Source organism: Microcaecilia unicolor, chromosome 13, assembly GCF_901765095.1.
Source record: "Microcaecilia unicolor chromosome 13, aMicUni1.1, whole genome shotgun sequence".
NCBI lineage: Eukaryota > Metazoa > Chordata > Amphibia > Gymnophiona > Siphonopidae > Microcaecilia > Microcaecilia unicolor.
In genome coordinates this window covers 48,638,714-48,652,281 of record NC_044043.1, presented here as the reverse complement: position 1 = coordinate 48,652,281, position 13,568 = coordinate 48,638,714, and the positions used below count along the sequence as shown (strand labels likewise).

Below are 13,568 nucleotides of genomic sequence, written 5' to 3'. Positions count from 1 at the left end.
CCTGCTTGTTGATGTAATACATGGCAACCTGGTGTCTGTCCTGAATTTGGATGATTGGTGGGACAACCAATTTCTGAAGCCTTCAGAGCGTTTCCAGACTGCTCGTACTCCAGGAGATTGAATCTGCAGATCGCGTTCCTGGAGGACCAGCTTCCTTGGGTGTGAAGCCCATCGACATGAGCTCCCCACCCCAGGAGAGACGCATCCGTAGTCAGCACTTTTTGTGGCTGAGGAATTTGGAAGGACGTCCCAGAGTCAAATTGGACCAATTCGTCCACCAATACAGGGATTTGAGAAAACTCGGGGACAGGTGGATCACGTCTTCTAGATCCCCAGCAGCCTGAAAACCACTGGGAAGCTAGGTCCATTGAGCAGACTCGCATGTGAAGGCGGGCCATGGGATGTCACATGAACTGTGGAGGCCATGTGGCCCAGCAATCTCAACATCTGCCGAGCTGTGATTGCTGGACGCTCGCACCCGCGAGACGAGGGACAACAAGTTGTTGGCCTCGCCTCTGGGGATAGGCCGAGCCGTCCGAGAATCAGCAGAGCTCCTATGAATTCGAGTCTCTGTACTGGGAGAAGATGGGACTTTGGATAATTTATCACAAACCCCAGTAGCTCCAGGAGGCGAATAGTCATCTGCATGGACTGTAGAGCTCCTGCCTCGGATTGTTGTTCTTCACCAGCCAATCGTCGAGATAGGGGAACACGTGCACATCCCAGCCTGCGAAGGCCGCTGTTACTACAGCCAAGCACTTCGTGAACACTCTGGGCGCAGAGGCGAGCCCCAAAGGGGGTAGCCACACAGTACTGGAAGTGACGTGTGCCCAGCTGAAATCGTGAGATACTGTCTGTGAGCTGGCAGTATCGGGATGTGCGTGTAGGCGTCCTTCAAGTCCAGAGAGCATAGCCAGTCGTTTTCCTGAATCATGGGAAAAGGGTGCCCAGGGAAAGCTCCTGAACTTTCCTTGACCAGATATTTGTTCAGGGCCCTTAGGTCTAGGATGGGACGCACTCCCCCCTGTTTTCTTTTCCACAAGGAAGTACCTGGAATAGAATCCCAGCCCTTTCTTGCCCAGATGGCACGGGCTCGACCGCATTGGCGCTGAGAAGGGCGGAGAGTTCCTCTGCAAGTACCAGCTTGTGCTGGAAGCTGTAGGATTGAGCTCCGGTGGACATTGGAGTTTCAAGGCCAAATTGAGGGGTATCCTGCCGGACTATTTGAGAACCCACTGGTCGGAGGGTTAGTGAGAGGCCACCTTTGGTGAAAAAACTTTCAACCCTCCCCGACCGGCAGATCGCCCGGCACTGCCCACATTGATGTCGGCTATGCTCTGCTGGAAGCCAGTCAAAAGCTCGTCCCTTGCTTTTGCTGGGGAGCCGAGGGGCCTTGCAGAGGCGCACGCTGCTGACGAGCAGCGCGCACGCTGGGGCTTAGCCTGGGCCGCAGGCTGTCGAGAAGGAGGATTGTACCTACGCTTACCAGAGAGTAGGACAGTTCTTCCTTCCCCATAAAACGCTTACCTGTGGAGTAAAGCTGAAGGCTGCTGGGGGGAGAACTTGTCGAAAGCGGTATCCGCTGGTGGAGCGCTCTACCACCTGTTCGACCTTCCTCTACAAAAATATTTCCACTCAGCAAGGCGAGGTCGCAATCCGCTGCTGGATCCTATTCTCCAGGTCGGAGGCACCAAGCCATGAGAGTCTGCGCATCACACACCTTGAGCAGCGGCCCTGGACGCAACATCAAGGTTCATACATCCCTCTGGCCAGGAATTTTCTGCAACGCCCTTCAGCTGCCTGACCACCTCCTGAAATGGCTTGGCTTGCTCAGGAGGGAGCTTGTCCACCCAGCCCGCCACCTGCCGCACATTGTTCCGCATATGTATGCTCGTGTAGAGCTGGTAAGACTGGATTTTGGCCACGAGCATAGAAGAATGGTAGGCCTTCCTCCCAAAGGAGTCTAAGGTTTCTAGAGTCCTTGCCGGGGGGCGCCGAAGCATGCTCCCTAGAACTCTTAGCCTTCTTTAGGGCCAAATCCACAACTCCAGTCGTGAGGCAACTGAGTGCGCATCAGCTCTGGGTCCCCATGGATCCGGTACTGGGACTCGATCTTCTTGGGAATGTGGGGATTACTTAGAGGCTTGGTCCAGTTCGCCAGCAATGTCTTTTTTAGGACATGATGCATGGGTACTGTGGACGCTTCCTTAGGTGGAGAAGGATAGTCCAGGAGCTCAAACATTTCAGCCCTGGGCTCGTCCTCCACAGCCACCGGGAAGGGGATGGCCGTAGACATCTCCCGGACAAAGGCCGCAAAAGACAGACTCTCGGGAGAAGAAAGCTGCCTTTCAGGGGAGGGAGTGGGATCAGAAGGAAGGCCATCAGACTCCTCGTCAGAGAAATATTGAGTCCTCCTCCTCCTCCACGAGGCCTCACCATCGGTATCAGACACAAGTTCATGAACCTGTGTCTGAAGCCGTGTCCGGCTCGACTCCGTGGAAACACGGCCACGGTGTGAGCGTCGAGAGGTAGACTCCCGCGCCAGCACCGGCGAAGCTCCCTCCGCCGACGTCGTCGGGGAGCCTTCCTGGGAGGCGACCGCAGTCGGTACCGCAAGTGGCACCGATGCTGGAGACCTCACCCCGGGTAAGGGGCCAGCCGGCGCCTCACTCGACAGTACCGGTGGCACAAGCACCCCCGGTACCGGAGGGGAAGGGCGCAACAGCTCTCCCAGGATCTCTGGAAGGACGGCCCGGAGACTCTTGTGCAGGGCGGCTGTGGAGAAAGACATAGAAGCCGATGCAGGTGTCGAAGTCAGAGTCTGTTCCGGGCTGTCCAAGGTGGAGCACATCGACACCTCCTGAACAGAGGGTGAGTGGTCCTCCCGGTGCCGATGCCTACTGGGTGCCGACTCCCTCGGCGACCCAGAGCTCTCGGTACCGAGGCGGGAAGGAGACCGTTGTCGATGCTTCTTTGACTTTTTCAAACGAAGCATGTCACCGGAACTTTCCCGGTACCGGACGAGGAGGACGTAGAATCCAGCGTCGCTTCCGCGGGGCTGAGGCCGACGAAGAAGGTCGGTCTCGGGGGGGCTGTACCGCAGGAGCCTCAGGGTAGGGGGAGACCCACCCGAAGGCTCACGCCACCAGCAGGGGAATGGACAGCCCTCACCTGCACTCTGGTCGAAGCACCACCGTCCGACCGACATCAGCACTAGTGAGATCCCGGTACCACGACGCCGACGCAGCCTTCCGATGTCTCGGTACGACGATGCAGAGGGTCGATGCCTCGATGCAGCCGATTCCGCCGAGGTCGGAGGAGTCTTGACGCTGTCGACGTCGATGCACTCGATACCCCCGGTGCTGTTGCCGACGAAGAGCCCGAGAACAACACGTTCCACTGGGCCAATTTTGCTACCTGTCCTTTTCTGTAAAAGGGCGCAAAGACTACAGGCCTGCGGGCGGTTGCCCAGCCCCCAGACAATGAAGACACGAGCGTGCCTATCAGTGAGCGAGATTACCCTGGCGCACTGGGTGCACTTCTTGAAGCCGCTGGGAGACTTCGATGACATGGGCGGAAAAAATCACGCCGGCGAAATCAAAACTACCGTAATTGCGGTAAAGCACCAAAAAGAGGGTGAGAAAAAACTCGAACCGAGGCCTCAAAAGGGCCTACCCCGAAAATGAAGAAAACTTAACGGGGCAAAAAATGGAAATATGGGAAGGGAAAAAAGACTGAAAAGGTCCTCTCCAATTCCCTTTTTTTTTTTTTTTTTTTCTCGATAGCGAATGTCCAAAGACGCGCGAGGGTCAACTAAAGGAGCGCGAACGGCGTAAAATACGACTGTCCCGAGCGCGGACAAAAGAAGACTGACGAACACGAGCCGGTTCTGGGCGGAAGACGGCTGCGCAATGCGCGGTGCGCATCGGCGCGCGCGAGAACTAGCAAAGGCCTTTGCTAGTGAAGTTCCGATTGGAGGGGCTGCCGTGGACGTCATCCATCATCAGTGAGAACAAGCAGCCTGCTTGTCCTCGGAGAATAAATGTTTATAATAGAACATTGTAAACAAGGTAATCTTTTTATTGGACTCATTTTAATACATTTTGGCTAACTTTCGGAGAACAAAACCCCCTTCCTCAGGTCAGGATAGGATACTGTAACAGTACTATACTGTATTGACCTGAGGAAGGATGTTTTGTCCTCTGAAAGCTAAATGTATTTAGTCCAATAAAATGGTATTTTATTTTCTATATTTGTTTTATTTCTATTTGTTAATTTGTAAAGTGGTGATTGGTATTTCTTAGTTTTTTTCAAATTTACATCTGCTGTCTTTATATTTTGCACAGTACTAGGGACATTTTCTGTTTCTGTGTGTTGCATTGTATGCAGAGTCTGACATCTTGGGGGTTCAGTTTAATTTTGTCTAAATAGAAAGTTATTATTACTTATTCTATAGTGGATTAGGGTGTATCTGTGTGTTGTGAAAAAGACATGGCTTTCAGTTGGCATGACTGTGCAGGATCGACAAGCCCTGGAGCTGGGGGCCTTGGAGCTCGGAGGGAGGGGTGGCCGGCCCTGGAGCTAGGGTGGGGGTGGAGCGGAGTTAGGTGGGGGCGGGGCTAGGGTGGGCCCCATCAAATTGGTCTGCATAGGGCCCAGCACTTGCTAAGACCGGCCCTGTAATAGAATGCACCTCCAACATTCTGAAGCCGAGAAACCTCATGTGGTTGGTCACTTCTGCTTGTGACGAACCCGGAAGTACGTGATGTCAATTCAGGAGATGGATACAGAGAGCAGGAATGCCTCAGCCAAGCAGCCAGCTTCAGAACGTTGGAGGTGCGTTTAATTGTATAGGATTATATATATATATATATATATATATATATATATATAATTTTTTTTTTAATTTACAATAGAATGATGGGGAGCATATAAGATGTCATTTCTTATAAGAAAAAACAACAGTATTTACCCTGCTATATAAATTACAATAAAAAGACTACTAGTCTAGATGATAGTCTGTTTAGCTAGGCCTAATAAAAACATTAAGATGAGTATCTGGCTGTTAAACTAAGCAACAATATTAAAAAGTATTTTTTTTTTTTAAAGTTAAATACTAAAAAAACATTTTCCATAAGTATAGGAATGTTGCAATGCCATTAACGAGAGCAAAGAGGTTTTAATGTAATTTGCACATTCTAGAGTTTCAAAAAGAGGTTTTCAGTTAGTGCACTAATAATGTACGGAACATCTGGAACTGTGTACAAGCCATGGACATTGAGCAAGTGCAGGGTTTCCCCACAGGTACTGATGTGAACTGGCTTCCTCTATGGTGAAATGCTTCAAGAAGTCTGAGTCACTATACTGAAAATATCCAGATAGGATATAAACATTCCACAAAGTGTGTTTTGTTGGGAGAGATGTAAAAATTCTGTACTTTAAATAAGACTGAAGTGAAAGCTAAAGAGCAAGTTAAAGTTATTAAGACCTTTCCCTAAATATTTGCAAGCTGAGGAGTAATAATTAAACTTGTGGAGCTCATGGCTGTGGGATATACAATTCACTTTTTTCTGTATGATTTGTCTTGTCCATGTTTGATTTATTTCTGTTGTAAGCTTCTTTCTTCTTACTCTCCCTCAACATCCAAGCAGATATGTTTGTGCATTTTGCATACAACAAGATAGTCTTGCATAACTGGAGTTTTCATGAACAAAATGTAGCTGACATAATTTTGGTTGGGGTCTAAATATTTCCCAGTGGTTTAAAAATTGAAAAAATAATTATAAAACCTCAAAATCTGTGGTTCTCTTGCTTGTTTAGCTAGGGAAATTAAGGTTTTGTTTCTACAGCTTTGTTTTTAGTCAGAAAAATTAGGTGCGAATATCTGTAGGTACTTTTTCTTTAGTCGTTTTCTAAGTGAAAGTACTAGGGATATGCATCTGTTTGAAACAAACATGGAAGATATTCCATGTTGTTTTTAACCTGAATCTGTCATTAATAGTGCACACAGCTGAGCAATACGGCACTCTATTGATATTGCCCCAAAACAACAAAAAAATTTACAAGTCCAAACAAAAAGAAGAGTCTGATAAATGGCATGGAAAACTAAACAAAACAAAAAATTTTGGCCTAGAAAGTGCATGGAAAATCTTTGGGTAAAAAGTATCCACAAACAATTTGCCTCATAATTGATATGGGAGGCAGCAGTAAATGTATGTCTCTGTGCATTATCTGAAAATTGTGAAGATGCACCAAGCTCTTTTCTTTATTTGTGCTTCCTTTTTCTCCTGTTTGCCTTTGTGACTTGGAGTACCATCAATGCAATATTGTGTTTCCATTCATATGAACTGGCTGTGTAAAGGAAGTTTGCATCTGTTGAGGAAATTTTGCCCTTCAGGCAAGCATTGTTGAAATGGAAAATATTTCTGTGCTTACCACATCTTCACTGTGGATAAAGCTTTCTTGGAGTCCTTTTTATTTTTAATCTTAAAGAAGTTATGCTATTTAGGTGGGGGATAGAGTTATCAGTATTGGCTAATATTAAGACATGTTGTTTTACTTTTAACACCAGTTATTAGTAACTAGTTCTCATTGCATAAAATCAGACCAGTGCTAAAAGAGCACATGTTATGGTAAAATAACACTTTTTAATGGTAACCCACATTGATAGCTATGTCCCTTTTACTCCTGTCATTAAGTATAATGTCACAGTTTTTCCATTTTTTTTTTTTTTTTTGAAAAAAGCTAAAAATGAGATTAATAAAGCTGTGTTAATTCTCTTTAGAAAGTATTTTATATAACTAGTAAAATATATATATAAAAATATATATTTTTTTATGTATATAAATAAAGTGTATAGTTCTAAACGTATTTTAATCCTTTAGATGTTAGACAAATTAAAGGATCGGTGGATGCATACAGGCTTATGGGAAACGATCGAGAGCATTAAGATGGTTGTTGTGGAACCAAAAGGAGGAGACAAAACTGACTTTGATAAATTGTTGCAGCTGTACTACGATGGAGTGAGAAACAAAGGAGAAAAAGGTAAATGTGAAAGTCACTAAAGTATGGGTATTATTAGGAAAGGTATAGAAAACAGGTGTGAGGATGTTATAATGCCGTTGTATCGTTCCATGGTGCGACCGCACCTTGAGTATTGTGTCCAATTCTGGTCGCCGCATCTCAAGAAAGATATAGTGGAATTGGAAAAGGTGCAGCGAAGGGCGACTAAAATGATAGTGGGGATGGGACGACTTCCCTATGAAGAAAGGTTAAGGAGGCTAGGGCTATTCAGCTTGGAGAAGAGACGGCTGAGGGGAGACATGATAGAGGTATATAAAATAATGAGTGGAGTGGAACAGGTGGATGTGAAGTGTCTGTTCACGCTTTCCAAAAATACTAGGACTAGGGGGCATGTGATGAAACTACAGTGTAGTACGTTTAAAACAAATAGGAGAAATGTTTCTTCACCCAACACGTAATTAAACTCTGGAATTCGTTGTCGGAGAACGTGGTGAAGGCGGTTAGCTTGGCAGAGTTTTAAAAGGGTTTGGACGGTTTCCTAAAGGACAAGTCCATAGACCGCTTCTAAATGGACTTGGGAAAAATCCACAATTTCGGGAATAACGTATAGAATGTTTGTACGTTTGGGAAGCTGCCAGGTGCCCTTGACATGGATTGGCCACTGTCGGGGACAGGATGCTGGACTTGATGGGCCTTTGGTCTTTTCCCAGTATGGCATTACTTATGTACTTATGGAAGTCATTGACTGTTGCAGGCTAAAGAGCAAACCAGCAAGTGCAAAACTCAGTATTGTCTCATTCGATTCTCAATGAATTTCCTATGACAAAATTCCCAAGTTTGTCCCTTTCTCCTGCCCCTGGAAAGTGCTCCCCAAGTTTTGTACTTCTGCGCACAAAAGAGGGGCGGGACTTGGGTGTGATCATGTGTGATGATTTTGAGGTGGCCAAATACAAAAGGTGATGGAAATGCCAAAAGTATGCTTGGGTGCATAGGGAAAGGAATGGCCTGTAGGAAAATGGAGGTGCTGATGTCTCTGGTGAGACCTCATTTAGAGTACAGTTCTAGAGACTACAACTTCAGAAAGATATAAATAGGATGGAGTCAGTCCAGGTCTAATTTATTTCCAGTTCTATAAGTTTTGTTGCAATAGATCCAGCCATTCAAAAATTATGAGGAGGACTCATATACACAGTCTTCCACAAATAAGCCTTATGATGATTGCATTTAATTTGGAATTTATATTCTGTTTAAGCAGAAGTTCAAGGCAGATAATACATAAAGTTACAAAAATAAATTCAGGCTTTACAAGTGAAATAATAAACGTATCATTAAAGCAGTTATTATATAACAAGTCAAACTTGGAAAACAAACTTATATATTCATAAAATCAGCTTAATATTAATGGAAATGCCTTACTTTCAACCTCTGGAACTCAAAATCAAGTTCCAGGGTTAAAAAACAAGCCATGTCTTTTTTTTGAAATGCTTAATGAATGGATTGCATTCATAGTCCCAAAGGGAACTGAATCCAGTCTAAAAATGAACATGATATGTTAAACCTGACCTCTTTAACAGGGAATTTTTAGAGGAAGATCCCAGGTTGTCTCAATAGTGGTTTGGCTGTCCAAAGAATTTGAAACACTATAATGAGAAGCTTAAAATTGATTTAGTGAACAACCAATGTTGCTGAACAGGAAAAGTGGTCTTTCTGTCCTATCTCTTGCCTCTCAGGATTTACCTTAGCTGTTATATTGTATAATTCTGCAGGTGAGCTAGTGCTTTCATTGGCAATTCCAGGTAGATGATATCTCAGTAGTTCAGGTGGGAGTTCATGGTGGTTCGCACCCCACTTCTAAGATCACATTTCAATCAACAGGTCTAGGCCTTATACACCAAACAAAGGCCCATAAATTACTTTTTTACAATTGAGGATACGTGGGCTTCCATTCTCAAAGTGGAGTCAGTAATCACGCCCAAATAGTTCATGCTGGTACCCAGGGGAATAAAAATCCCCTCAAGGCATTTTGGATCATGGTAGCACCAAAGGCAGGTCCAGGGAGAGGAGAGGAGTATACTAGGGATTTTTTGTTAATGATGGGGAGGGGGGGGGGGGGACTGCAAGATTACCAGAGTTGTGTAGTGTTGGGGAATGCAGGCTTGATGACTTCAGTAAAATGACTCCTTCCTGTCCATGTAGGAGCCAATCACTGCTCATGCACTGACGATTAAAAAAAATATGTAATGGCTCAAATAGTCCACTATCTTCTACAGACAGTCACAACTCTAAAGTAGACTTATTATTCACTTGAACGTGTGATAACGGGGGAAAAGATCTCATTTGTCACTGGCATAGGTTACTAAATAGTAACGTCTGAAGCAAGAGAAATCCCATTTGTGACTCAAATCATGATTAACCAAAAAAAACTCTCCTACCTAAAAATGTGATCTGTGCAGACAATTTTTATTTAACTTTTTTTGTCCAATTTTAGCAGTGTCAATACTTTGTAGGATCTTAACAGAATTATCGGCAGTAAGGCATATAATGTTCTAAAGCAGTGTCACTTAACTGAAAGCTCAGCTGGTCACGAAAGGCACCCATTTCACTGCCGGCTCCTCAAGGGACCTGAGCCAGTGAATACTTCCTGCTCGTGTCCCTTTGATTCAGTGTCAGGAACCAAAAGCATATGAGCAGGAAGTATTCACTGGCTCAGGTCCCTTGAGAAAGTTGCAGCAAAACAGGTGCCTGAGCTGCATCAGCGCTGGAAGTTGGGGCTCCCTTCTCTGCATGGCCAAGGAGCAGAGTCTGGGAGTACAACTCACGGGAGCTGCTCAGCTCAATCACATGACCGCAGCTGGCAGAAATGGTCTCCACCCCCAAAACCTGCTCAAAAAGATTTGGATGCCCTATAACAGCAGGGTTGTCAGTGCATCACATGGCACAGAGGAGGTGAGTGAGGCCAGCTGCTGGAATACTATTACCATTAGCATTACCAAAGCCTAAGTAATTAACTATAATATTGCTGTTACTATAGGTAATTAGTAGTTAACAGATTAATTATTGGGAAAAAGTAGTTAACTACTATAATGCATTACTTGTAACGTGATACTGCACATCACTGAGTACATCACCTTTACTTTGTGTTAAACTGGTTGCCAGTGGAGGCTAGAATCTTATTTAAAATCTTGTCTTTATCATTTGAACTAATTCATGGATTAGGCCTAGATTATTTGGAATTTAAATAAGTACGAATATAGGCACTTTCCAGATACAGTCTCAGGGCTCTGGAATAAGCTCCCTGTTGATTTAAAGAACTTAAAGGATTATGGGAATTTTAGGAAAGAAATGAAAACTTGTATTTTGAAAATATTTTATTGTACCTTATTTAAAGGGTTAATTCATTTTAAATGAAATGGGTTAAGGGAAAGCTTATGGAGGTTGATTTTAAGTTGTATCCTACTTTATATAATTTTTATAATCTGTAACCTGCTCTGTACAGTACTTCAGCTGAAAGTGATGGGCTATAAGAAGTTGTATTAAATTAAGTTTGATATTAGTGCTAAGGCAGTGGTTCCTATTGCATGCAAATCTCTCTCATAAATATTTATTGTGGATATCCTGAAAACCTGACTGGCTAGGGTGCCTCCAGGACCAGGTTGGGAACCACAGTGCTAAGGCTATGAAACATTTTATTTTGTGCTATGTTGCCTTGACTGGTTTGTTTGCCAGGTAGACTTCTATGCTCTATGTCCCGTATATAACAAGATAGATCAGGATGGGCTGGAGTGGGTTTCAACAGCAACTCCAGCAGTTGAGAAGTACGGCCAGTGCAGGACAGAGATGGTCTGAGCCCTGAAAATGGCAAGGATGGCTCAGGATCATTCATACCATATTCTATGAGAGTGGGTGCTGTATATCGCATTGGGGGAGGGGAAGACATCATAAAATGAAACTTAGCGAGTAAAATGTTGTAATAGTACTATTGGATGTTGGTTCAATAATAACTTGATAATGAATGTGACTGTTCGGCACACTACATGGACCATGTATGTCTTTATTGGCCATCATTTACTATGTTGCATATTTTGTTTTATGCAGTTTCTTCTTTACTTACTTACCCCAAGAAACCCAAAACTGTTAAATGCTACCTTTATCTGGTTATTGCCTACCTTCTTGATCCAACCAAAAAATGTTACAAAGGGGAAATAATGGCGCAGAGAAGCCCAGGCAACCAACCCTATCTGTGAAGATGCTTAGGTTGCATTAGTTTTAAAGGGGCCCTTTTACTGAAGTTATTCTTTGCTAACAGACATTAGCATGCACAAAATGCCATGTGGCCCATAGGTATAAAATAAGATTTGCAGCATTTAGTGTGCACTAATGCCTGTTATCGCATGTAAGCTTTAGTAAAAGTGCCTTAGTGTTCAGTCATTCTAATTTCAAACGCTAGTCCAATAAAAATATACTACCTACAACTTGCTTGTTGACCCTTATTTCCGCATGTTCATCTGAATTAACATGGCAATCATAATTCTCTGCTCAAGACAAAACAGATATTGAAATATGGCTTGATAGTGTAGATTTTCTTTTCTGAAATAGTTGTACTGATGTATGCTCTATCTTGTTGCAGATGGTGCACTACTTATAGCAGTGTGCAGAGGGAAAGTGAGCGAAGGGCTGGACTTTTCCGATGACAATGCCCGGGCTGTTTTGACTATAGGCATTCCATTTCCAAATGTGAAAGATCTCCAGGTAGGATCTGAAGACTATTAAATGGGAGTTTTGCAGGTTGACAAGTTTATGATAGCTCAGTCCATTACACAGTAGTTTAGCCACATAGGAATAAGTGTGACCAGCCTATTTAACTGAGCTATAAAAATGAAATTTGGGTGTTAAAAATATATATGGGGAAAAGGTTTTCAGTTCTTTGTTTTTGAATATCACTTTTTCAAAATCAAGATGTTGTAGGTCAAATGCAAATGATAGTGGTAAATTTGTGGCATGCACATTTGCTTTCTTTTGACTCCGGCAGCTCATGAAAATGTGGGTTAAAGCCAAAAAAATGACTCTTTGATTGTAGCCAGGATTTCCTCTGTCCACTTTTGGGACCTGAAAACAGTGATAGGAAAACTTTTTTTTTAGATACGAGCATGACTTATTTCATTCACTTCGTAATTACTTTTGCCCACCACCGGGGGCTAAAAAAAATAGAAATTTGCTATGAAAAGTTGCTGATCACTGGCATCTCAAAAGTACTGACATGAAACTTACTTATGCAGAGAGGATTTCATGGTGACCCCTCCTGTGACTGAGTTTTCTTTAGCTTTCTTTACATTTTTAAATTATTTTCATTTGAAAACTGACATGGTCCGTCTGTTTCATGTGGTGATAGATAAGCAAGATATTGTGCAGCAACCAGTCAAAACCCAGAAGTCCCAGTCCATAGACCTTTACTAGGCAGGTTATAATTTGGGGGGGTGCAAGGGCAGGGCATTAAGTGATTATATGAATGTATTTGTATAGTGCTTGAATGTCCCCTCATGTTTTTATTCAAAGAAAATAAAGACAATCCTTCTATTTGCATAGACCTTTCAACTTGGTGGTAGGGGCTGTTTTTCCCGTGCACCAGGGTCCTTTTTACCGCAGTGGGTAAAAGAACCCACAGCACACATGGCCATGTGGTAAGAGAACGCCTACCACATGGCCACACGATGGGGAGCCCTTACTGCCACCCACTGAAGTGGCGATAAGGGCTCCTGCGCTAACCCAGCGGAAACTGGTCAGCTTGATGTGATGCCCAATTACTGCCGGGTTACTGCCGTGCATGCCATTTCTAGGGGTTTTCTTTTTCCCCCAGAAATGGTGCGCGCTTGGGGCGAGACTAGTGGCAGTCCTTAGTGCTGGTATAGCCCCTTAGTGCTGGTATAGCAAATATAATAAAACTTTACATATTTGAATCTGTTTTTAGATGTTGGGATTTCAAAAGTGAGCCCCTGAATACAAATATAGCTTAGTGAGGTCCAAGCCCCTTTTCTCTAATATCTATAGATATAGATCCAGCCCTCAGTGCTGCTACTTTTTGTACAGATTCTAAATGTATTTTTAATTAATTTTCTCTTATCAATCTAGAATCTTGCCTTCTACCCTACCCTAGTACTGCAAATCAAAATTCTTTTCTAGTACTTTTTTAAATTTACTTTTTATTATCCTGGAATATTCCACAGCAGATGTATTTATGTTTACTGCCAGAGTATGTAAAAGGTTGTAAATATGAAGCAATCCCTTAAGGGATTTATAAAGATAACTGACTCATCAGTTCACCTTAGTCGTCGCTGGCACAAAATGTATGTAGTGTAACTGTACCTAAAGGGAAACACTTTTATTTTTTTTCACTTCCGTTTTACTGCATGTGGATTTAATTTTCAGTAGTGTGTTTTCATTGCATTAGTTTTTAATCAAGTCACTTGTTCACAATTTTTCAAAGCCTATAAGGGCTTAGATGAATAGATGGGCTTCGAGTTATGATACAGCATTTGTCAAAATGTAAA

At 43.6% G+C, this 13,568-nt stretch overlaps 1 protein-coding gene across 4 annotated transcripts in view; it reads left to right on the top strand.

Moving 5' to 3' along the window:
* BRIP1 (BRCA1 interacting protein C-terminal helicase 1) overlaps nt 1-13,568 on the top strand; it is a 146,437-nt gene that overhangs the window by 100,441 nt on the left and 32,428 nt on the right. For all 4 annotated transcript variants that reach the window (XM_030185692.1, XM_030185693.1, XM_030185690.1 and 1 more), the window contains 2 exons: nt 6,885-7,044; nt 11,651-11,772. In XM_030185692.1, the coding sequence (XP_030041552.1) occupies nt 6,885-7,044; nt 11,651-11,772 (282 nt within the window). The remainder of the gene's footprint in view (nt 1-6,884; nt 7,045-11,650; nt 11,773-13,568) is intronic.